This window comes from Arvicola amphibius, chromosome 7 (assembly GCF_903992535.2).
Source record: "Arvicola amphibius chromosome 7, mArvAmp1.2, whole genome shotgun sequence".
Lineage (NCBI taxonomy): Eukaryota > Metazoa > Chordata > Mammalia > Rodentia > Cricetidae > Arvicola > Arvicola amphibius.
Window position 1 is genome coordinate 39,336,115 of NC_052053.1, and position 26,183 is coordinate 39,362,297.

Here is a 26,183-nt window from a genome sequence, read left to right on the forward strand (position 1 = left end):
TATGGTGACTGACAGAAGCATGTGTCCCAGAGACAGCTTGGCTGCATGGTGTTTTATTTCTTCCCTTTCATTTTTGAGTCTTTAGCTTCAAACTAGAAAGAAACAAATTGACAAATGTAGGAGGATATTGCTGAAGCAGCCCTCCCAAAAGACTGTTGAAATAATAGCTTTCAATTGAGAAGTCTCAGATGTTCTCTCTGCTTCTAGTCCTTCCCAAAGGGGTCCTTAAGCCACATAATAAAAATTTAACTCTTAGGAATTAGGTTTTGTGAATTCAAGCTCTAGTTTTCCTTCTCCATTTTTTGACTGTATAAATACACAGTGAAAGACTTCATCTGCATATCCTCATTTTCTCACTGAGCTTTTATGAGCCATCTTGGGAATTGGGATTATAGACATTTAAAATAAAAGTAATTATCTACTATGCTGTTACACCATGCTTTGAAAGGAAAACATTTATTCTGTCAGGGTCCCAGTCATTGCTGTTAACTTGAAATTGATGCTAAGGTGTGTATGGAGGTTCATTGTTCTTTCCTGGTCACAGTTGTGCTTGCTCATAGATCCTGAGATCTTGTATGCAGTGGGGAATATGTGGACTCATGACAGGGGTAGAAGTCAATTTCCCTCTGTTTTTCTTATAGCTATCTAAAGAGTTCTGTGAAATGTGCAATTCCAGTTGATCAGAAGATTGTTGTTTCATTCTTCTATATCTTATTTGCTAGACTTTGTATTTATTTTGCCACAATCTGTGAAGGATCTAAGAAGTTTCCTCACCTGTGAATTAATGTAGTCCATTTACATGATGCTGAAGAAATGGAGGACACAGTCAAGACAGATTTAATTTATGCAGTCAGGGTAAAAATGAGGAGTTGGTATTCCACATGTAGGCCTGTAGTAATGGTAAGAGACCACAGAATCTGTAGATTCACATGCCAGGTGACAAAATATTGCCAGGATTGAAGAACAGTGTATTTTCCTCTATTTATAAATGAGACAAACTCTACCACTCCCCTTCCATCCCCAAGGAGAGAGGAAACAAAAACAGAACTTTTTTATTCTTTTCTATTATGTAGAACACTCCTAAAAACTTACCCTACCTATTAAGAATAGATGTTTACTTTCTTATGGACTAGATACATTTTACATATTTCTGTATCATATTTGATGAATAATTCTTTTTGGCATTTGAGATATTGGTCAGAATTTATAAGACCTTGGTGCTTAATATAGAAATTTAATGCAAATGCCATTTGAACTCATGGAAGTATAAGTTTGTATTGCCCTTTGGACCATATGAAGTGCCATCTGATTAATTTTCCTCTTCTAGGAATAGTAGAATATTTCCCAGAGAGAAGAAAGAGATTTTAGTTATCTTTTTCATCTAATATTAGGTCTGCTAATACAAGAACTTTTTGCAGCAATAAGACGTTTGAAAAATGCTTTAACACAGTGTTATACAATTACTGTACCCAGATGAAAGGGAATTAAACTTCCCTTCTCAGTTCCCCTTCTCTTACTAAGTAGAGACTAATCAAAGGAATCCCTGTCCCTAAGGGAAGTTATATTCCAGCGTGAAGGCAAAAAAGAAATAAGAAAACAAAGCAAATGTGCTTTGATAGTGATAAGTACTTGAACCAAAAGGATGTATGGAGTTTAGACAGAAGTGAAAAAATCTCCAGGAAAGTAACTAGAAAAGATGAGGGAAGGTGGGCAGCACAAGGAAGCAAGGGCAGGAGATTGATGGCAGGATGAAGAACACTCTAGGCAGAGAGAGTTGAAAGGAGAAAGACTTTGACGAGAAAAGGACAAAACATAAGGATGGGGCCAAGATGGCTGAAGGGAAATCAAAATGGGAGTGGACAGAGAATATGGGAGATTTGGTGTTCAGTTACTGGAAGAAAAGGAAGGTGTGAATCTTATGATTGAAGAAAGAAAAAATAAACAAAATCATATGCTTAGGCTAGTCCATTTTTATGATTATTAAATGACATATTTTTATGTGAGATTACAAAAGAAGGATAAACATTGTAGAGTCATTTATTTCAGTTTTCTAGGATTATATAATTGTTGTTATTACATTTAATTACTTCAGTTTTTCCTACTGCCAAATATATCCAAAATTTGAAGGTCAGGACTCTTTGAAAGATTAGAATTCTACCTCAGTGGTACAGCACTTACCTAGAGTATATAAGGATGTGTTCAGTACCTACCAGCATAAAACATAATTAAGTTGGAGCTCATACTGGTGCTGCCATGATCTCTTTTTTAGTTCCCACCTATAGGGTCCTGCCTTGTTTGAATTCCTGCTCTGACATCCCTTCACGGTGGACTGTGATATGAATATGTCAGATGAAATGAACTCTTTGCTTTCAAATAGTTTCTCGTCATGTTGTCCTGTTGCAGCAATAGAAATCTTGACTAATACAGATTCAGATCCCTAAGTTTATAGTAGATACATTTTACAATGCAAATAGAAGGGTAGCATGGTAAAAATACTATAAAAATGAGACTGACTTGTTCTTGTAACCACTGAGGCAACATCAGTAGTGTGAATTTCAAAATGTCCTAATGCATGGTGTTGTATAATGATTTCCTGTGCTTATAGAACTCTGTGATTTGCAGTGGTAAGTCTCTTTTGGTATGGGCTTTGTACACTACAACCTGAACTGCACTTCTGTAGCAATTGGTTTTATTTGTGACAGCATACTTTATTTGATGATAACTTTACTAGTATGAAATACAAAATAAATTAGTTAAAATGTTTAACTTAGTTGAGTCAATACATGTGAGTATATAGGTTTGAGGATACAAGCAAACATTAATATAATCCTAAAGGAGAGACAGGTTCAATATTTCAATACTTTCATTATTTTAATATATGTTTCTTTGGTTGCAAAGAAGAAAGATGAGTGAATGATATAATTAATACTCAACCTTTAGAGTGCAGGTCTGCCTTAAATAATGATTTCTTCCAGGTACAGATAATTTCTAACATAATAATATTATAATGAAAAAATTGATCAATTGTACTAACCAAGAATTAGATATGATGTGATATAAGTATAGGCTATCTCTTCCTTTGGGGACATTTATAAAAAGAAGTAGGAATGATTTATATATTTAGGGAGGAGTTGAGCATAGATTCACATAGTAGGATACAAATGTGCTGTGGTACCAGGGAAAGTGGTCACTTTTGGAGTCTTACTCTCCTTAATAAAAAAAATTTACCAATGGACTCAAACAGAAACTCAAGGACAATTTCAATAGTTTAAAAGAACATTCCCCAAGACAAACAGATTCCTATGGGAGGAGAATTGAGGAAAGAAGTGGAAAATCTATTATACTATTTAGTTGGCACACAGGTCAAATTCTTATCTGAGAAGAAGCAGCCACAGGGTCGCAATGATACTTTTAGAGATAAAGGAAGGAAGCTCAAATTATCATAAAAAATTAAGTTCAAGCCAGCATCCAAAAGAAAGAAATGGAAAAAAAGGGGAGGTCTTTCCTTGTTTTTCCAAAAGAAGCCTCTCTTTTGCTCTCAGCATTCTTTAGTTGTTTGTAGTTCTTTGTTCAGGTTGAGACCCCATGAGATTTCATTCTTCCATGTTAGCCTTTCTTGTTCAGGTCTTGTTTAGGTCCCATGTTGGTGGGACTTCCTTGATTTAGCTTCTCTAACATTTCTAGGAGACACAATATTACAGTAAGCTTCCTATTTCTCAACTCTTGCAATCTGCCACCTTTTTGCTATGATTAATACAAATAGCATTATACAGACTGAGTAGGTTACATTTATGTATTTCAGAACATAAACACACATACCAACAATCAAAGAGTAAACAGAATGAGTCTGGGAGAGGACAGAGAGAGAAAGTGCAAGAAGAAGTACATGGAAAGAGTTTGGGTAGGACAGGAGGAGGGAATGATATAATTATACTTGAAATTAAAAAAAATAATATATATTTTTTAAGCAAGAGGTTTTTCATTCACTAAGGCCCCAAAGGGTTAGGTAGATCCAGCATAGGAAAGATCAATAGTGACTTGTAGGGTTAAGGCAGGAATTCTGCAAATAAAAAGGATATTATCTCTGCTATCTCTTTAATATAGCTAAGCTAAAGGTGAGCCCAACATCCTAGGGCTAGTCATTGCCCAGGTGATTGACTCAGCACAAACAAAATAATGGGCTTCTATCCAGAGTAGAGATTCTATTCTCTTATCTAGATCAAGTTTTCTCTTAACAGATCTTACTGCTTTAACACTTGTGATTATCATTGAACTTCCAAAATGACTATGTTTGCTCTCCATGATCTCTTGATGGAAGAGATATATTTAGTGAATCCATATGCATCCAAGCTTAATCAACTGGAAATGGGAATTTCTTCTCTTTAATGTGTTGTAAATAGGAGCTTGGGCTGCTTTTCGTCCTGGCTAGCTTTAAACCCGAAATAATTACACGGAAACTGTATTCATTTAAACACTCCCTGGCCAATTATTTCTAGCCTCATATTGGCTAACTCTCACATCTTGATTAACCCATTTTCATTAAATCTGTATAGCACCACGAGGCTGTGCCTTACTGGGAAAGATCCTAACCTACGACAGTCTCTGGCAGGAGATTCATGGTCTCTTGTTTTCTTTCTCCCAACATTCTGTCTGGTCTACTCCACCTATCTAAATTCTGCTCTATCAAAAAGCCAAGACAGTTTCTTTATTAACCAATGAAAGTAACAAATAGACAGAAAACCCTCCTACACCATGTCTGTTTAAGTCTTTATGTTTTTTTTCTATGATTAATATTTTGAAAGAAATACTAAAGGGAATAGCAGAGTTTCCACATGGTGAAAAATTACAATTATATGAAATTACAATATTATGAAGCAAAGAAAGAGTTATGAATCAATCTTTACCCAAACATCTGATACTGAGCTGATATTATAAACATTCAAGTGACCATGGATATACACCAATGTCTTTAGCATTCAACGTGATCATATGATGCAAGCTGTGAGTTGAGCACAGGGACTCCGCTACAAGACATCAGAGTACCAGGATCACGTTGTTTATTACTGGGGTATTTTCAGTGCTTAGCTGAACTGACTCCTGGAATCCTATAGTTTTACTACTAAGCTAGAACCTCGTGGTGGTTTTTTCTCCTTGACATTCACATAGAATACTGAAGGCAACAAATAAAGAAATATCCGAAACAGATGTAAGTAGTGTTTAAACTTATGAGGTCACGGCATGATTGACATAAATATGATTAAGGCTGTAAGAAACATATCGTACATAGACACATATACAGTCGAATATGTGCCCACAATTTTTTTATGTATGAATGGACTGTTCATGGCTGAGAAATGAAGAAGGTAAAAGAAGGCACTGTTTCTGCCTCTAAACATTCAGATTTATTTAGTTTGAATGCCAAAGCTGTTTGAGTAAGAAAGGCTTTTAGAGATTGCATAAGTGATTTGTAAATTTCCATTCTTCATAATTTGCTCATAGTTCTTCCTCCTGCACAAAACACTCCTTGGGACCTGTTGATGTAGCTGAAGATATTTTTAATTCTCTACATGACCAGACATTTTTGTTTTAATGAAAATCATCCCTATGACCCCAAGTGTGACTTTTCTTAAGATAATTAAGACCAAAATGAAATGTTGAAGATTAAATGATATAGTATGATAATAATTTACCAGGAGTATTTAGAGAAGTTTTTATTGTATTTATTCAAAATGACAAACTGCTATCCCCTAATGTTTTATGTATGCTGAATATCCTTTATTTATTACACTTATGTATAATGTCCTGAAATAAACTGAGAAATATAGACCTTTCAATTACATTTTTAAATATACCAGGATGGCCTTAACAGTTATTTTCTGACTCAGATTTAGCTAAAGGATCAATAGTTCATTATGACACATGGCTAAAGGAATGACGGAAGTGTATAAATGCTAGAAATGCCTAAATATGTGATTTATGCATGTATGAATTCATGTATGACTCGGAACAATTGAAAATGTTGATATTTCATTAACTTTCTGACAACTGCCAAATTGTAATCCTTAACAATTGAGATTAATGATCTAAAATGAATCCTTGTAGAACACATAATACTTGCCTAGTTCACAGTAAAAGCCCGTACGACTTTCACTTACATTTATTGCTCAGAAGTCATCAATCCCTTCTTTTTACTCAGTTGGGTTTTGGACTTTTAATTCCTTTTATGTCAGGTTGCGTGGAACCCATGGAGTGGTGGAAATGCTCTGACTACCTCATGGAGTAGCCAATAAAGTGAAGGAACCATGCACATTGAGGCTAGACACTATTGTTCCACCTGCAGTGTGCCTCTAAATGTTTTTCTGCAAAATGGAGTTTACTAAATAGCTTCAGCACGTGGAAAATGAAGAAATAATGAGTAGTAGTGATGTCAAATTAAAGCAGAGAATAATAGCATTTTGTTGACTTGTTAAACATTATATTTTAAAATATTTAATTAAGTCCATTACGGAAAAGTAGGTGCAAAGCATGGGGCTTTGAAATGTAGATAAATGCATATTAACAGGTAGAGGGAGTAAAACATTGAATTTTAAATTAACTACAAAATAGAAATCATTCCCTTTATCCCTTCATTTTTCTTCTTCTGTTATAAATAAACTCATTCACAAGCCATAAGAAGCATTCATTGTAAACCTATTTAAAATGTGAGGCTTAATTAATTATTTTCTCTCCAATCTGTCCATGGGCAAAATAGTTCTGAGTATGAGAATTCTTCAGCCTAACAGCTCCTAGGTTGAAATGCCTGCTTGAAAAATCACAGGAGTGAGAAGTAGCAGTGTGGATAATTATTTCAGTAGCAAAAGTTGGATATCCAGAGGGCCTTATAAACACCAGACTGGCTTCGGTCCTGTTGATCTTGTATTTTCAGAGACCTTCCAGTGTTTGTTCTCTGTAATGATAAGTTTTTCTTCCACGTACTGACTATCAAACTCAAGTTAGTCAACCCAGAACTGTTACTGATATTTGGCTGTAGGTTACCATCATGTCCCTGGTCTTTGTCATCCTTAGAAATAATTCAGATGATACACACGGAACATAAAGTGAAGGACAGTTTACGGCGGAGTAGAGGGGAGAACATTCCCTGGGGTGAGAGAGGGAAATGACAACAGGGATACACATGTCTGAGTACACTTGGAAGGTTTTATTCTCTATCTTAAGTCCCCCAATCAGACATGACTTTCCTTTTGTGTCCTACTTCACAAATGATTGGCAGGACCATTTTAGTTAATGTTTAGCAGAGACTTTTGTCCTTGGATGTGATCCTTGACAAAGAACTCTGAAAAGTTTAGGAATCTTTTACTCATCTCTTCAAATAAACTCTCATTTTCTTTGCTTCTGTGAAGCACATAATACATTTCTTTCATAAATATGTCTTCAAATTCCTACATGGATAAAGCTCTTTATCTTTCAATTTCTGACTCTTGGTTTGTTTGTTTCAGCAGAGGAGGAGGGCAAATAGGAACTTGAGGAAATGGTACAGTCCTGTAGTATTAGATGTAGTTTTAGATGGTACTGGCTATCAGAGTGGTCCCATTCTAAATGTTCTTCAATCCTGCTAGCACGACTAACTATAAAACAAAAGCACATAAAAATATTAAAGCAACAATCCCAATCATTTATATATAGCTATTTAAACAAATCTAGCAAAAGACTTTCAATTTCACAATTTAGATGATTTCTTTATTGTTGTTCTTGTTTTAAAATGGATTTAAGTCTTAAACATTTTGATTTAGAAATAGGAGTTGGGAAAGAATGGGAGGCCTCAGGAATGGTAAAAGCTTTCTCAAATCAGGTGTTCCGTAGCTCGAGAGCCAGGGTGCCAGGCAAACTTTCATAAACATCAAAAGCCAATGATTTCTGCTTCCTTTTTTTGTCTTAGTGTGAAAAATAAACTTCACAGGCAATGAGATGGCGTTAGAGAGGAGTTTCATTTTGGGGTGTAGGTGGGAACTTGAGAGAATGAAAGAAGAGAGCTCTTGAATACAATAAGCTAGTCCCAGTGAACAAGTTACCGTTGATCTCTTGTCTAGGGCTTTCTATAGTACTTATGACAGAAAGTGGGGTGAGACTTGTGTACATGAGCTCACAACCTTCAGTCACTTGCTCCTCATGCAAATCTTCCAGAAAGTGGGGTTTTAGGAACTCATTAACCTATACAAGAAGAGGGATGCTAAAGCAGAAAGGAAGCCAAAAGCCCTTGGTATTTTGGTCCTCTGACCAGTACAAAGTTAAAGATATTTTCCTGTGGGGGAAAAAGCCATGCTATAAATATTGAGTATATTATGTTAATGAAGCAAAGTTTTTCAAAAATTTTTGAGAAGCCAAAGCTGGGATAGCAATAGGTGTTGTAAGATACTGCTTTGAGCCGGGCGGTGGTGGCGCACGCCTTTAATCCCAGCACTTGGGAGGCAGAGGCAGGCGGATCTCTGTGAGTTCGATACCAGCCTGGTCTACAAGAGCTAGTTCCAGGACAGGCTCCAAAGCCACAGAGAAACCCTGTCTCGAAAAACCAATAAAAAAAAAAAAAAAATAAAGATACTGCTTTGAGTGATGTCTGTTTTGGCCCAGCTATGAAGAGTTTGTACATTCCAGGATAGGAGCATGTAGATTAGAAACATCAGGTAGGAGGAAGAGAGCTATGAAAGAAATAGAAAGACACAGGATAGTACTAAAATGGCAACTCAGTATATAGTGAATACTGAATTTCCCCACGTTTATTTTCCTTATGACTTTCTACTCCAATGCAAAATGGGATAAGAATGTAAAAGACTGCTTTAATATGACACAAAGAATAACCACAACAGTTACTTGCTTCACTGCTTGAGACATCAATTTCCACTGTTTCTTAAGTAAAGCCATTATTTCTTGAGTAAATAATGTGATATTTTGGCCAGCATATGCAATGAAAAAACCCTAGACCAAGTGTCCTATAGGTAGATACTCTCTATATCAAACCTATTTTAAATGAAGGAGCAGAAGTAGGCTTGAATTCTCTGATCTTTGGTCACAGTGGAGGAAAGTCCCCACTATGCGTCATCTTAATGTCCAAAACACGAAGGAACCACACCCTACGTCAGAGTTTGTAGACACACCTGTTTTCAACCACTTTAAAAGATCAAAAATAAGCTCAAACTGTCTGACCTCCAGTCAAGGGGAAACAGACTGACATTTGTGGATCCCCACAAGTAGGGAAACAAGAATCTCTGTATTCAGAAAATAATTTTCTCTAAGAAAGAACCCGTTGTTGTAAGTCAGGCTGCTGAGGACTGAGCCAAGCTCCAGGATGAAAAGGTTCAGATTTCATGCAGATGAATGAACAGGTGGACAGAGGACAACATGTCCAGATGGGTGAACATAAGGACAGCCAGAAAATAATAGAGTAGGCCCTTTCAACACTGACTGTCAAATAAGCTAAGCCCCCAAGGTGGTTTGGAGTTTTCTGCCTGTCAATCCTTGATGCACATACTGGGTTGTCAAATGACAAATTGCGAAGCGTCATCATCAACATATTGCTGGACGTCCACCTCACCTTGGGAACAACTGGAGAAATTTATCCTTTCTTCAGTCTAATATGTCTGAGCAGTTCTTAGGTATGTTTCCCCTGACATGATTTTAACATGTCCATGTGCCACAGTCTTAATTTATACTGACAAACGTACAGGAGACATACTGTCTGTTCTGCAGAATAAGTCATTTTTCAGTGTGTACTACATGTTCGTGGGTGACAGAGTTTTCTATAACTCCACAGCAGGAGAACATAGTCATGGTCAAATTCAGAACCCACACTTCATGCTGACTGTCAGGTTGCTTCTGAAACTCAGGCTGCAGGAAATAAGAGAAAGATGGTTCACCACAGCAGAAATCCCTACAGTTCTCTACAGCTGGAGGGAAAGGCTGAAGTGGGTATGGCCTCATCTATTCTGAGCAAAGGCAGCAGCATGGGAATGTCTGTAACCTGACATTTGTTTTTCCTGCAAATATTTGTATTCTTATCTCTAAAAATACCAGGGTTTGTCATATGATCTGCTTTGATATGTTAAATTCTTTAATAAAGCGATTAAGTATTACAAAGGTCAGTATAACCTCTTAGTGAATATCAATTTTCAATTCCCATCAGTAACATTTTTCTCAATAAATAAGTATTCTCAATAAATAAGTATTCATATACTTAGTGTTTACTTTTGGAATTTTCAGAAGCAATATTGAAAATTAATGGAAAAATATGTCTTGAAAATACTTGTATCACCAGATATTTGAAGACAACAGCCTGGGATTTAATGATATCCCAAAACTGGATTCTGGAAGCTCCTAAAGATAGGCATGGCTTCCCATTCCCAATACGTAATAAGCATAATGATTAGGGATTAAAAACAGGGAAATTATTTATTCACTGTGACCATATTGAGTAGAGGAAAAGTAGCATAGACACAATTACCCGAAGTCTATTTTTTTTTTTTTGGCTTTTTGAGACAGGGTTTCCCTGTAGTTTCTAGAGTCTGTCCTGGAACTAGCTCTTGTAGACCAGGCTGGCCTCGAACTCAGAGATCCGCCTGCCTCTGCCTCCCGAGTGCTGGGATTAAAGGCGTGCGCCACTACCGCCTGGCTTCCTAAGTCTATTTTTGAGTCATGATCGGAGATCTAAGAAACTTAAGAGGACGAATTGAAGCAGGAATCAATATGTGTGCATATTTAGAAAGTCTTGTTCAAGGTGTGGTCTCATTGGTCATTGTTTTAGCTCTGTTCCCAGCTCTATGGATGATTGCTCTTATATCAGGGTAAATATATCCAACATATTCCTGTTTTTATGGGAATCCAGGGTGACTCAACAGCAAAGGGTAGCGATGGCAGAATTTTCATGCTTTTAGTCAAAGTAAATAAAAGACAAAATAGTGCAAAGATTATAAAATTGCATGCTACTTTCAACAACCACCTTATGGGGCAAATAATTAAACTGGGCATAGTGGGACAGGCATGCATTTGTAAGGCAAAAGCAGGCAGATCTCTGTGAGTTCATTTCCAGCCTGTTCTACATAGTGAGTTGCAGGACAGCAGCTTTTAAGCTTATGTTATTCATACTATTTGGAAAACAAACAAACAAACAAACAAAAACCATTTACTTGTTTGCTATTTGTCTGAAACGGGTTAAATGGAAAAATAATGCCTCCAAACGAGAAGTAACCTCTTACCAGTATGTAGTATTCTATGTGACAAAGGGTGTTACACTATAAGGCCAAAGCAAACACTTAACAATCAAAGGACTGTTCATTTATACTCATCTTTTGAAAATGATTGCAGAAACATTTTCATTGATGCTAATTACAGATGAATAAAATAGAAAATTTTAATTCTTAGGAAGAAAAGGAGAATTTATTTCATAATGTTATATTAGTCTTATATAATCCAATTTCTAATTTCTTTAAGTTCAGGCTCATTTCAGCATCATTTTATTCAATTTACTCTAATAATATGGAATGTCTTATTTCTGCATTACTTACTCTCTGACATGTTGTTAACATATTTTCTCTACAAGTGGTTATTCCTGCTCATTTCTTCCCCTTAGTTGGTCTTACAATTTATTAGAAAGCAAACCTCAGAGATATTGCTTCATTGAAAAAAAGCCAAGCAAAGAGAAAAGATCTCAACAACCAGATTCTGGGTGGTTCAATTTATGCCATATACCTTTCTCTACTTCCCAAGCCTTTTCATAAAAATGTGTTATGCATGTATTTTATTATTTAAAATTCCCTCCCGCTGGATGCATACACAGATGTTTGAAGCAACTTTAGAATTCATCTAAATGTTTTGTTTTGATTAACTTCAATATTTTCAACAAGAAAAGCATTCCCCTTAAAATTAAAACACAATTGAATATCCTTTAAAAATACTGGAATGATGGAACAAGTTTTTTTTTTCATAAAATTTCTTGAGCAAAAATGTACCCCAGGAGCTGAAGTTATGACTCAGTGATTAAGAGTGTTTGCTGATCTTATAGAGGACCCGTGTTTCGTTCTCACCACCCACATGGCTCCTCACCATTGTTTTCAATTTCAGTTCCAGGTTAAAAGATGTTCTCTTTTGACCTTATGGCCACTACACACACACATGGTGCATTTAACATACATTCAGGGGAAATACCACACACATATTATTTTAATAAAATAGAAATATTTTTAAAAATACCCTTTTATTTTCACATAAATACTAAGGCCAGCCAGCAACATATTCTCCTCATCCTCCATCTGAGAAGCTCCGCTTTGCAGTAATGTGATGTGGGATTTCCCTCTGTATGTTGTGAATACCATTGGTGAATAAAGAAATAACCTTGGCCTGTTGATAGGGCAGAACTTAGGTAGGCAGAGAAAACTAAACTGAATGCTGGGAGAAAGGAGATAGGCAGAGTGGGAATAAGTCATGGAGCTGCCCCTGGAGACAGCGCGCTAAAACTTTGCTGGTAGGCCACGGCTTTGTGGTGATGCACAGATAAATGGAGATGGGTTAAATCAAGATGTAAGTTAGCCAATAGAAAACTAGGGCTAGTGAGCCAAGCAGTGATTTAAATAATATGGCTTGTGTGTAATTATTTCTGGACTGATCAGCTGGGAACCAACGAGTGGCTTCCTACAACAGTAATGTAGGATATAGAAACCAAGAGCAGCTCAAGGTACTGAGAAAAAGTGATGGTTGAGAGCTTATCCAAAACAGGATATTTACATCATTTCTGCTGACAGTCAGGCTTCAATTCAGAAGAGGACAGAAGTAAGAAGAAAGAGCTAGAAAATATGATGAAGACAGAATTGCTGTAAGCCATGCTATAACCACTGCAAACACAATCACACAGCAGTGGCAATTATCTTCATTGTGCCTGGAGGACTAGAACTTTCAACAGTCAACCTTGAATTAGACAGAGGCCAATAGAGCCCCACCGGGCCCTGACAAACTACTGACTACTGATGCATTATGAGGGAAGGTCAGGCATTGTCTTCTGTTGTGTACCCAATGGTGAGACTTCCAGGCTCCAATGGATAGTTCCCAACCTTTGGCCACACTGAAAAGACACCAGTGTAGAAAGAAAAGTTGTAGGGAAGGAGAGCAGGAAACAGGCACGGGACAAAGGAAGCCTATGTGTCAGGTAAGAATAAACAGAATTCATTGTATATATAAATGAATCTTCAAAATGGCTCCATTTTGTAGTTGAAGAAATTAGACCAAGGAGAAGTAGAAGAACTGGGCTCAGGATATGTGTAATGTTCTGCCACATAATAACCCAAACTACATTATTCCAGAAGCTGAATACTATGGTATAACAAGTGATAACGTCCTCACTCCCTGTTGGTGTCATGGTCCACAGTGTATTGCTAATGATGTAGTATCTTCAAGAGTTTGACTCCTTGGGGATCAGAGAGATCTTGGGTGTTTGAATCAAATGATCCTAGTTCCTCTACTCTCTGACTTATATGATCCTTCCATTTCTTCATCGTGAGGTTATCACTTGTTTGGTTCCAACACTTATCGCTAGGAAACATCTTCAGTGGTTAAAGGTTCCATCAGAGAATGAGTTGGCAGGGGATGGAGGAGAGCCAGGCCATGGTGATGGTATCTTGCAACCTGATTGACTAGCAGCCAGAATACTTCTTTATTTATGCAGAATTTAGTAACTAGGGATATATTTATATTGTTCCAAAACATATATCATTTTTGTTCTGGGGCATGCGTTTCACTTCCTTTGGCTTATCTTTTAGTCATTATTAATAAAGTATGCCAGAACAGAGTTAACATTTCCAATCATTTTCTCTCAAGTTTTGACACCATTAATAAACAGAGTTATCATTTTTAATCATTTCTACTCTTTAATCCCATAACCAAAATTTTAAGATTCTAGAGGCATATGACAACCTGTTCTCAGGCTAGTAGCTTTTGTGGCTACAAAGATACTAGACTGAAAAAAAAATCTTCAAAACAGCCTGAGACTATTGCCATGTTCTAAGCAGTGTGTTATTAATTCTAATGGTCAGAGTAGCGGGAAAAAAAAAGGTTAAAACTGCTTCAGATTTTATTCAAATTCTGGCATAATGTAATTGTAATTGGAGACTGCTTTTTCAATTCCAGGCAACCCAGACACGAATAATCACATAAAAACAATATTAAAAACAACATTGTTTGACTGATGGCTGAGGCTTCTTTTTAACTAGCTCTTACATGTTAAAGCCCTTTTCTATTAACCTGTGTATCACCACGAGGTTATGCCTTACCAGGAAGATTCTGGAATCGATCTCTTTCATCTGGTACTTGGCACCTCCCTGACTCCATCTTCTTTTCCCCTGCATTCAGTTTGGTTTTCCCACCTAACTATACTTTGCTCTGCCATAGGCCAAAACAGTTTCTTTGTTAACCAGTGGTTAAAAAAAACACATTTACAGCATACAGAGGGAAATCCCACATCAATACAATGTTTATATTTTTCTGTCTTTGTATAATTTTCTCCATGTCTAATCCTGGCATTCTATTGCTCCTTGGTCATATGACACGAAATGGCTCTGCATATGCTAACCTTTCTAAGAAAGGGATGTATTGACATCTCTTTTTTATCATCTTTCTTCATCATTCTTTGCCAATAAACTTAGTCTCTGTGTAGAGCAGAGGTAACTTCAGCTAATCTAACTTTGTTGCTGTCATATGCCACACAATTACTTGAGTGTTAGTGGGAAGAGGCTTGCAGTCTGATCTGTGGTCAGGTCTCTAGCCCACCAAATCTTGTTGACCTTTTAGAGTTTACTTTGTTTTTGAATATCTTGCTCCTGCTCAAGTATAGAAACAGATGTTTCAAAAATGTCTCATAGCCTCATAAAGAAACCTCTGGCTTCTTTATGTGTCCCATAACCTCCAAGGCATAAGAAACACCGTCAAGTAGAGGAGGATATGTTCCTAAAAGTGGGAGGGGTAGTATGTTCAAGACTTTTCTGGAGAAGTTTAGGTGAAGCAGGACTCCTGGAAGAAGTCATAAATTATTCATGAGAAAATTTCCATTAATCTGATATCCCCCAAAGTGTTCAAATATTAAAAGTCACCCAAATATGCAACAGGGAGAGATGAAAACCAGTGGTGTTATGGCAGCCATCATGCAGACGAGCTTTTTTGGATCTTTATTAAGCAGCTGTGCAGGTTTTATGACTTCTGCTGTTCCATTAGATATGACTGTGCCAATTTATACCTATCCTCCAGTCTATAAAACTATGTGCTAAATAATGCTCTTTCCTTTATGAAGTTAGTCTACTCAGGTATTACATTATAGTAGCAATATATGCACTATTACAATATGCAAGTAATTCTAAGGTATTCTCTCTCTTTAATATATCACGAAGTCATTTTAGGACTCATAATGTATTTAATCACATCTACTATAAAAAGAACATAATATGACCATCCCTTTGCATGTTTTCTATGATATAATTCTTTACTAATTCTTTTGGCAGTTTGATATCATGCACACCAATCCCAATCACCTCTCTTCTCTACCCCTCACCCTTCAGCATCTCTCTAAAAAAAAAACATTAATTAAAAACAAACAAACATGAAAATACCCTTACTCCTCTGTTTTTCTCACATACCAGACACCTCTTCAATAGTCCTAGAGGCTCTGAGAACTGTAGTGAGTCATACAGTATACACCTTTGTTCAATCAGTCCCACCCACAAATGTTCATTGCAATAAGTAATAGGTCTATTTCAAGGTCTCTGTCCTCTGACACAATTTTCTAATTGTATGCTTACTGAAGCTCCTCTGGTTATTGTGCTATTGCCCAGAGTCCTGGAGATATTGTGTCAATGGTTCTAAAGAACCATCTTGTTGCAATAGAGAATCTGAAAATTTTATTGAAAAGTCTGCGAACCTCTCTTAAAATACTATGATTGGAATTTCTATATGATATGGAAATAGGAGGTTTTAATTTAATATACTTATCTGACTAGCTCTTCACACTTCTTTTAAAACATTAAAAACAGGAGAGTTGTATTTAGGCAATGGTCTAGAGAGTAACATTATTGAAATATTCATCAAAGGTATGAGTACGAGCTTGAGAGGGTGTATTCTGTAGTTCCTCAGGAAGCACTAATGTAGCTGACATCTTTTTACAAAGAAAACATTTTGTCTCTGTGCACATACAAATTGCAAGTCCAATTAAATATACATCTGGCGATGGATGGAGATAGAGACAGAGTCCCACATTGGAGCACCAGACTGAGCTCCCAATGAAGAGCCTGATGAAGAGCCGAAGGAGGGAGATCATGAGCCAGAAAGTCAGGACCGTGAGGGGTGCGTTCACCCACTGAGACGGTGGGACAGAACTAACGGGAGATCACCAAGACCAGTTGGAATGGGACTGATGGAACATGCGATCAAATCAGACTCTCTGAATGTGGCTGACGGTGGAGACTGACTGAGAAGCCAAGGACAATGGCGATGGGCTTTGATTCTATGGCATGGACGGGCTCTGTGTGAGCCTTGTCAGTTTGGATGCTCACCTTCCTGGACCTGCGGGGGGGGGGGGGGGTTGGGAGGACCTTGGACTTAACATAGTGTAGGGAACCCTGATGGCTCTTTGGCCTGGAGAGGGAGGGAGTGGGTGTATGGGTGGAGGGGAGGGGAGGGAGGGGGAGGAGGGAAGGAGATGGAAATTTTTAATTAAAAAAAAATGAGAAAAAAACAACAACTAAACCTATGCTGCAGCAGTCTTAATAATTATTGAACACTTAAATATATCATAAGAGTAAATGTTCCAGAAAAGATAAAACTCTATGTTATAAGCCTTTCAAGCCTGGTAAGCAGGGTGTTAACCAGAGCTTGTGTCTGTGTTCTCTTGACTGTTCCCAGGATTATGGAAACCCTTCTTTGAGCAAAGAGAGAAAGATTAGACAAAAATCAGGATATCTGGGCCCTCATTCATAAATGAAGTAACCCTTAAGTGGAGTCTCATAGGTGATGCTTGAGGAATAAATTTACAACCTAGGAAACTCACTCAAATAATATCCTTTGTTTTTATATTTACTATTTACTAATGTTGAAATAAAATGCAACATTTTTTCCAATGAAGAACAAGATTTTTTTCCGAGTCAAATATTAATAATCTTGAACTTGAGACAGAGGTTTTGTATCTTTTACTGGCATGCTTAAGAGTGAAACTTGCTATGTAAGATATTATTAGGCAATGAATAAAAGACACTCAAAAGTCAATGTACTTTCAGAGTTTACTGGTGTGGTGAGCACATAGGTGGGTTACACAAAATGAGGAATTTTCTTCTGTAGATTTCAGAGGCTCTTTGGTAAGATTCTTAGCTTTAGAGTTAGTGGAAACTAGTGGTCTACAATGAATATGTTCCAAAGAGTTTAGCTGATATTCAATAGGGTATAAATTAAGAGGCAGATATGGGTGGCAAATAGTTCCTCCTCCATCTAATCTAGGGACGATTCTCCACAGGTATGTGCAAAACCTACCCTAATCTGAAATCTTCTTACCTGTGTGCCAGGAGGCTTTTCCCAAACACAATTTCAGATCTTATCATGTAGACAATTAACACTAACCAATACAATTTCCAGTTATCTTAATTAAAACACGCTATATCTTTCCCACTTCAAGCTTAACTGGCACGGCCCTCATAAAACCTTGAGGTATACTAAGTAATTCTGAGAGACAGAAAATTGCATTCTTGTTTACTGTTTGAAGGCAACTGATCTGGAAGACTGAACTGACTGCTTGAAGAATTTCTAATGAAACAAATGGACGACACTGGGCTAAGGAACTTCAGCATGTTGATGTATAGGTGTCTTTGTTATGCGTACAATAAACACAATAAGGAGGTTTTTGGATTGCTTTGAACATTACTCTTTTCAAGTATGGTCAGATGTTTATAGCTTCAAGTTTTGAATACTAAATGCTACTAAGTAATACAGCTGTTTCCTCAAATTAAAATAATCTATTATATTAAATATTTCTCAGGTTTAAGTTGCCGACTTACCACATCACTGTATTTTTTTTCAAGGCCAAAACAGCTGCAGTTATTTCTTTGAAATGCATAAGATTCTTCAGCGTACAGCTATGTTCCTGGCCAACCTGTCATTTCTCATAATGATCATTTATGATCTTGTCTGAGAGGAAATCAGCTGCAGCATGTAGATGCCTTCCATTTGCCTGACTTTTATATTGTTTGCTTTAGCGTCCAATATCTGGTGTAGAGACTACATTGTCTGCCAGGTTAATCTGAATTTTCTTTATTTACTGATTGGTTTTGGTGCTTCAATTGAAAAGATACCAGTGTAGATATAAATGCCAAGAGACAAAAGGCATGAGGCCAAACACATGAATTTCTGAAACAATAATTTCAGGTCTGTAAAAAGTACTCTTAATATCAATTTAATTATTTTTTTGTGAGAACATATGTGGAGTTAAGTGTCTGTGCAGAAACAGACTTGCTAAAAAAGCATGGCTTATTTTGAAAAATGAATCTATTTTATAAGTTCGAAGCGAAAGTGCATGCAAACTGTTGTAAGTTAAACACTACATAACATAGAAATTCATGAAGACAAAGCTCCTTCGTTGTCCTCGAAGATGCTGATGAGGCTTGCAAGATACAGAGCTAGGGTAGTTTTGGTAGACATATTTAATATGGAGAAGGGAATGCATGGATGAGTTTTAATAAGAAATGAGATAGCAGGAGTTTGGTGCATTATTAGTGGAATCTATTGTACATTGCATGTGTTATTACACATTGTGTCATATTGCTTTTCCCCTTTGATGTCTCAGGAGACACTGAAAAGTAGCCAGCCAGCAAAGTCAGTGTTAAATATAATAAAAGATGCTATCATGGAAAAGGACATTTTTTGATTTGCATCTAACTGAAAATTTTTATTCTTATTCCTTTCACATGTTGATTGGATATTTACATTGTTTATATAAAATATAATACTAGTGAAATCAAGGAAACTGCTGTGTTCTCTAATTTAATGTTTCAAACATAGATTAATTATGAAGACATTGTTTCTAGTTCCAGTTACTAAAGCCAAATCTCTAGTCAATAATTAACTTAGATCTTGGGAACACTGGGTCTTAAGCAGTTTTAGGTCACCTTTGGTAATGATTGTATTTATTCAAGAATCAATCCACACCACTAAAAGTAATCAAAATATTGCTTATAACCATCATTTTTAAAATGTTAAACTATGTACTATGCACCTGTGATGGTTAACCTTGGTTGACAATTTAGTAGGAACACTTCAAGCAATTGATGCAACTATAAGGGTATTTCCAAAGAGATGTCACTGATGAGGGAGACTCACTCCGAATGTGAGTCACAACATCCTGTGGGCTGAGTTCCCAGAGTAAATGAAGAGAAGAAAGCCAGTAGTGCACAACTGTTCAGTGTGGTCAGCAGCATCACTTTCTTGTAGCAAAGCCTTCCCTGTCACAAACAAAAATAAACGTTTCCAACATAAAGTTGCTCTGGGAATGTATTGTCCCATAGTAACCAGTGATGTGGGATGTCCTTCTGTATACGTGTTACTTTATTGGTTGATGAATAAAGCTGTTTCAGCCTATAGCAGGGCAGAAATAAGCCAGGCAGGAAATTCGAGCAGAGATAAATACAGAGAGTAGGCAAAGCCAGGGAGATGCCATATAGCTGCTAATGGAGACAGACGCTGGGCTTTTACCAGTAAGCCACAGCCTTGTGGCAATACACAGATTGATAGAAATGGGTTAATTTAAAATGTAAAAGTTGGTCAATTAGAATCCTGAGATAGTAGGCCAAGTAATTTTGCAATTAATATAGTTTCTGTGTGATTATTCAGGTCTGGACACCCAGGAAACAAAACGTGGCCTCTGCTTACAAAACGGTGCCAACGTGGGGTGACTATATCCACATAAAACCTGAGAAAACCTGAGAAGGAATTCTAGACACAAAAGAACAGAGTTAAGCATGGCTTCTTGCTAACAGCATTTTCTCATGTGGTCTCTGTTTGCTAGAGGCAAGCAGAAGCATGATTACTTTAAGAGAAATCTCTCTGACTCAGCATTAGCAGCAAAAATAATTCAGGAGGGATTCCTGGCTCATGCTGAGAGCAGGAACTCTGACAAAGAAACGATTCACCACCAACAACACACACATGTCTGGGATCCATACACATATCAACCATTGGTAATTGCCTGAGTTAATAATACTAGGAATTAATTTCCTTTTATTGAGCAGGCTGTAAATCCAATGAAAAGCCTGTTGGGTACTGTCCAGATATAAGTGTCACTGTTGCACCTGAGGGGACATCTTGTGATCCTTGTCAGGGTTGTGGTTTGTAGGGTATCAAAACTGAGTAGGACAATTGACATCTTTTTCTATTGGCTCCCTGAATATCTTCTCCTGGTATTAAAGGAGCTAGTCAACAGGTAGAAGGCTTCAAGATCAACTCCGGTACTATTCTTTTAAGACCTGTGCCCACAGTTTGAGGTGTCATTGGTAATATCATCCTTTGCTTCTGTTGTATTTTAAAACATTCTGTGGAGCTAGTAGCTTGGAGGGGCCAGAAAGAATGAGATTGTGAACAAGGAGGTTAAGACCATGATGGATACACCAACTGAAACAGTCTATCTGAGCTAATGGGAACTCGCCAACTCCAAAGCCTGGGAGGGAACAAGCATAAGACCAAACTAGCCCCCATTAATGTGGTTCACAGTTGCATGGCTGGGGCACACTGAGGGTCTACTGGCACTGGTACCATGATTTATCCCTACTGCATGTACTGGCTTTTTGGGAACCTATTTTCTTTGGATGGATACCTTGCTCAGCTTAGTAATAATACGGGGGTCTTGGACCTTTCCCAAAGCAATGTGCCTTACCCTCATGCCATGAGGATACATAAAATGAATTGTTGATATGATGATCCCTACTGTTGATAAATAAAGAATTTTCATCTCTCATGTTCTGGAGCAAAAAGGGTTATAATTGTCTTAATATTTATATGTTTGTATAAACTATAATTTAATTTATTTCAGGTTATTGTCAAGACTGGACCAGGGACTTTTCTTAGTCTGGCCGTTTATGACAATTATATCTTCTGGTCTGACTGGGGACGAAGAGCTATTTTGCGTTCCAACAAGTACACAGGAGGAGAAACAAAAATTCTTCGTTCTGATATTCCACATCAACCAATGGGAATCATAGCTGTCGCTAATGACACCAATAGCTGTAAGTTGTAATAGGAAATAATATTTACTAATTATATAACCTTGTGGTAAGAAAGGCTGCTTGTTTATTTCCCAGATGCCCAGGCTCCCGAAATAATCACATAGAAAACATATTATTTGAATCACTGCTTGGCCCATTAGCTCTAGCTTCTTATTTGCTAACTCTTACATCTTAATTTAACCCATCTCTATAAATCTGTGCATCACTATGAAGTTGTGGCATACCAGCAAACTTTTAGCATGTCTGTCTCTGGCAGCAGCTCCATGGCTACTCTTGACTCTGCCTCCTTTCTCCCAGCACCCAGTTTAGTTTTCTGCACGTACCTAAGTTCTGCCCTATCAACAGGCTAAGGCAGTTTCTTTATTCACCAATGGTATTCACAGCATACAAAAAGAATCCCACATCATTACCTTCCAATTTTTTCTCATTTATAGTAATATAAATTTGTGACCTTGTGATATAATACTCAGAATTTGACTATTTGATATATAAAAACTGCCTGAAATGTTTAATTAACTTCTAAAGAATTTAGTAGGTTAACATCAGAACAATTTCAGTTTTAATTATTTGTGAAATTCTACTTCAGCTTCATTTATTTCTCATATGTTTAAAAATACAGACTAATTTATTTTTGGGATAAGGATTTTCTTACTATTTTTTCATCTTGGTTTATAAATCCACAGACATTGGAATACTTATGTAATTGTGGTTTGCAGTAGGAATAGCTCTGATAATGCCATGGCATTTCAAAATTTCTGAGTGCCCTGGAGGTCAAGGCCAGTCAACAGTCTTCTGCTTAAGTGTAATTAATGTAGAACATGTATTCATCACAAAATGCTGCTCATGGGCCCCTTCATTGCAGGTGAGCTCTCTCCATGTGCATTACTAAATGGAGGTTGCCATGATCTCTGCCTTTTAACTCCTGATGGAAGAGTGAATTGCTCCTGTAGAGGAGACCGAGTATTGCTAGCTAACAACAGATGTGTGAGTAAGTAATGGTAATCTATGCAATATGCTCAAAATATATCAAAATTTTGTTACTGCATTCATAAAATTGTAGAGGGTCAGTTCTTTTGTATCTGTTTATTCAAGAATTCAGCTCATTCTAGTATTTTTTTGTAGCTTTATGTGCTAAGTAACAGTATCCAAGAAAATAGCTATGAGCCTATGGTTGGGGGATGACTGTGTTAGGATCAGCTTCACAAGTTACCATTTACAGGATCATCTATTAAATTGTAGCTGTATCTTTGAGACTCTCACAATTATGAAATCAATTACAGTTAAAATTAACTAGAATTCATAGAGGAGACCAGTGGTCATCGAATAACCTCCTTCATAGTCTATGGCAGTATGCAAATGAGAAAGAATGGCTCATGCAGCTTATTTGTAATCATTTCTAAACTGTTAATTAAGAATGTAACTTTGCAGCCTTGCACAATGTTTATTTTTCCCAAAGGCATTGCAGTCTTTAATTAGTACCATTATAATACACCCTTATTAAGAGCTAAATTTCCAAAATAAATAATGGTTCAAGTGTTTCAATATTGCCATGAAAAATTAGCAACCTACATAAAAAGGTTAATTTCCCTTTAGCACTGTAACTCTTTGTATGTGAAAAAGATGGAAAGAGAAATATTTTTTAGAGCTTGGTGAACTCATTTCCAAAATGTGCTAGTTTTGAAACATTTTACCTCCTTCTTTGTATTTTTTCCCCTCATCATCCTTGTTAGGAAATTAACTGAAGTGGTTATGCTTACTCATTGAAAATAAGTATCTTTCATCTTTAACTTCACACTTCTTAGTCTTTATCTACCTGGAGAATCTTTTCTTGTATTTTGTGTGCCCTTTTGTTTTGTGAGTGGGTGCTACAATCAAGGGCACATCTTAGCAAAAAAAAGAAAACAAATTCTAGCTTGTTATAGGACTGTTTCAGAACAAAGGAGAGACTGCTACAACTATTCATTGAATTTTAATTAGTATAAACAATTTTAATACATTGGGCCTCAAATCCCTAGAAATCTTGACTAGCACCTTTCTGAACAGATTGGCTGACTACCTGAGTTAACTTTTAGTTTGCTTTTGTGGGCTGAGTCTTAATGATCATGACCTGATGGCACGTGCAGACCGGGAACATCAGTCATACATCAGTATCATTCATGTTTCTCTCACAGGTCATACTATAGTGAAGGGTTCGGGTCATGGCTTTGAAAAAAAAATACAGTGAGCAGTAGATACCCGTTGTGCAAAAGTTTATGTGTAACTGCCCCTAACAAGCTACCTGTTACCCTCTGCTGCTGAGAGGTGATGAGCCAAATTTGAAGATGTTTTAATCATGCAGAGTTGCACTGCGGTGGAATTGAAGTGTGGCACTGGGCCCCTCAAGGGTGCAAACTGCTGAGGACGACAATTTTTTTTTATCAGTTATGTGTCTATTTTGAAATCATGTGCTCTATCAGCAAGACTGCAAAGTAGCTGTGGCTTTCTACTGGTCAATCCTTTGATGATAAGACAGAATATTTCTGACACATTTAGAGTTATATCTGGACTGATTCACTTTCGTTGTTCATGAATGTTAGTAGCATCTTTAGTTTGCTAACACATACATGAAAGTAAATGTAGAAAACAATTTGCTTGCCCAATCGTTGGTAAAATATTTAGGTATTTACATCCCATACAACATTGTTAACCTCATAAGATCCATCACAAAACAGGAAAGGCAAGCATACTTTAATAAAACATTTCCCATGTATAGAATGAGAGGAAAGGCAAACTTGTCTTTAGATGGAGGCAAAAATTATTCAGGGCTGTTTATGACATGCAAATGTGAGCAAGAATTGTGCTTGTACATAATTCATTTTTGCATTATGTATATTTTCTGTTTTTATTCTGATGTGGTGATAAAACACACTGACTAAAAGTATCTTCAGGGGAAAATAGTTTATTTTATCTCCAAAATTACAGTTCGTCATTGAGGGAAGTCAAAGCCAGAACTCAAACAGGAAGCTGAAGGTAAACAATGGAGGGACACTGCTTATAGTGTGCTCATCTGGCTTTCTTACACAACCTAGGACCACTTTCCCAGGGATGGAAATCCACAGTGAGCTGGGTCCTCCTCCATCAATCATCAAATAAAAAAAACTCTCACAAAATAGCTGGAGGCTAGTCTGATCTGGGCAGTTCTTCAACCAAGGTCCTCTCTTCTGAAGTTACTCTAATGGTGTTACATACAGCATATATACAAGCAACTTTAGAGAGAGTAAGCATGTTATGTTCATAGGTTGATATATATATATATACATATATATATATATAAAACAAATAATGAAAATAGGTCATGAATTTGAAAGAGAACAAGGAGGGGAATGTGGGAGGCTTTGGAGAGAGGAAAGAAGAAAGAATATTTATAAAATTTACAATATAATATCAAATATGAAAAAATAAGAAGCAAATGAAAGAAAATAATGTAAGTATATGACTTGAATGTAAACCCAAAACAAAAAATCAGGACTGCTAGTAGACCAACCAGTCTAAATTTTGTACATTTCATGATCTAAGAGAATTTTTCCCAATAATAATAGCACAATTATTAAAGCACTTCCCCTTAAGTTTCCTAGTAATTTTTAGATTTAAATCTTCTGTTACTTTCCTCTGAAATGATATTTCACTTTATCTGGTAACAGAAGTTCATTGAAAAATGATGAAAAGTTCTACACTGAATGAATTTAATTGAATAAATTATATTAGACGCTTTAGACACATGTTTATATATCAATATTATATTAAAATTGAAAAAATAAGGAATAATAAAATACACTAGAAATTTCAAGTAGTACTAGTAGATAATTTATTGAAAATTTGTGAAAATTCAAAATCTTTGGCAATAATTTGTGAAATTGGACTCTATTTCCTATAGACACAACCCGTAATAAAATTCAGGACCATGAATATGTCTTGATTTCAATGTACAATTTGCTTAGCAAATAGTGTGACAAGTACACACCAGGACATTTCTCACCCCAACATTTTGCTGATGAATCTATTTTATCAGAATAAAGATAAGTTATTAAGTTACTTTCCATAATATATACCCTTAAAAGAAGAAACATATGACATGCTTAAGACAAAATTGACCTGTAGAAAAGGTAATTTGTACTTTGTCATTGTTGGCCCATATTTGCAATTTACAACAAATCAGATGAGATAGGTAGAGAGTACCGAGTGAGGGAGAGAAAGAGATCTTGATCATTTTCCATTAACATCCCAGGAGTGTTTTTTTTTTTCACTTTCTTTTTTTTAATTTTTTTTTATTTTTCTCCTTTTTTTATTCAAGATTTCCATCTCCTCCCCTCCTCCTTCCCCTTCCCTCCCCTCCCTTCCACCCATACCCCCACTCCACCCCTCTCCAAAGACAAAGAGCCATCAGGGTTTTGAGATTTTATGCCATGGCTGTGGTGGTAGACACTGTACATATCAAGTTCCAAGCTATCTACAGTCCTTTTTCTTTTCAAATTTTCCACTAATTCCTCCAAAAGATCCCAGCTGCTTCTTGGTAGGAAGTAATGGTTTATTGTTTTTCCAGTTCTTGTTTTAAGTAGTAACGGGCTGCTGTGTCTCAACAGCAGAAAATTGAGAAGATCAAATTAGATGTAGATAAGAAGGGACCATGACTTGGTTAAGACGGCTTCATGCCCATAATTAAAATATGGCCGTCTCTTTATGGAAAATTTTATTGCTTGGGAAAATAGTAGTAAGGATACACCAACATATTGTTAGAACACACAAAGCTTATTTAACTGGTTATTTTGTTTGAGTTTTGAGTCAATATTTCACTGTGCAACTTCGACCCATCTTGAACTCACTAATACCCACAAAAGCTGTGAACTTGTAATCCTCCTGCATCAG

General features: G+C 36.6%; 1 protein-coding gene across 1 annotated transcript in view; it reads left to right on the forward strand.

Annotated features, from left to right (window-relative positions):
* The window catches only part of Lrp1b (LDL receptor related protein 1B), a 1,542,993-nt gene that overhangs the window by 1,236,322 nt on the left and 280,488 nt on the right, over positions 1–26,183 (forward strand). Inside the window, exons 44-45 of the mRNA XM_042055373.1 lie at positions 21,089–21,281; positions 22,144–22,269. Of these exons, the coding sequence (XP_041911307.1) occupies positions 21,089–21,281; positions 22,144–22,269 (319 nt within the window). The remainder of the gene's footprint in view (positions 1–21,088; positions 21,282–22,143; positions 22,270–26,183) is intronic.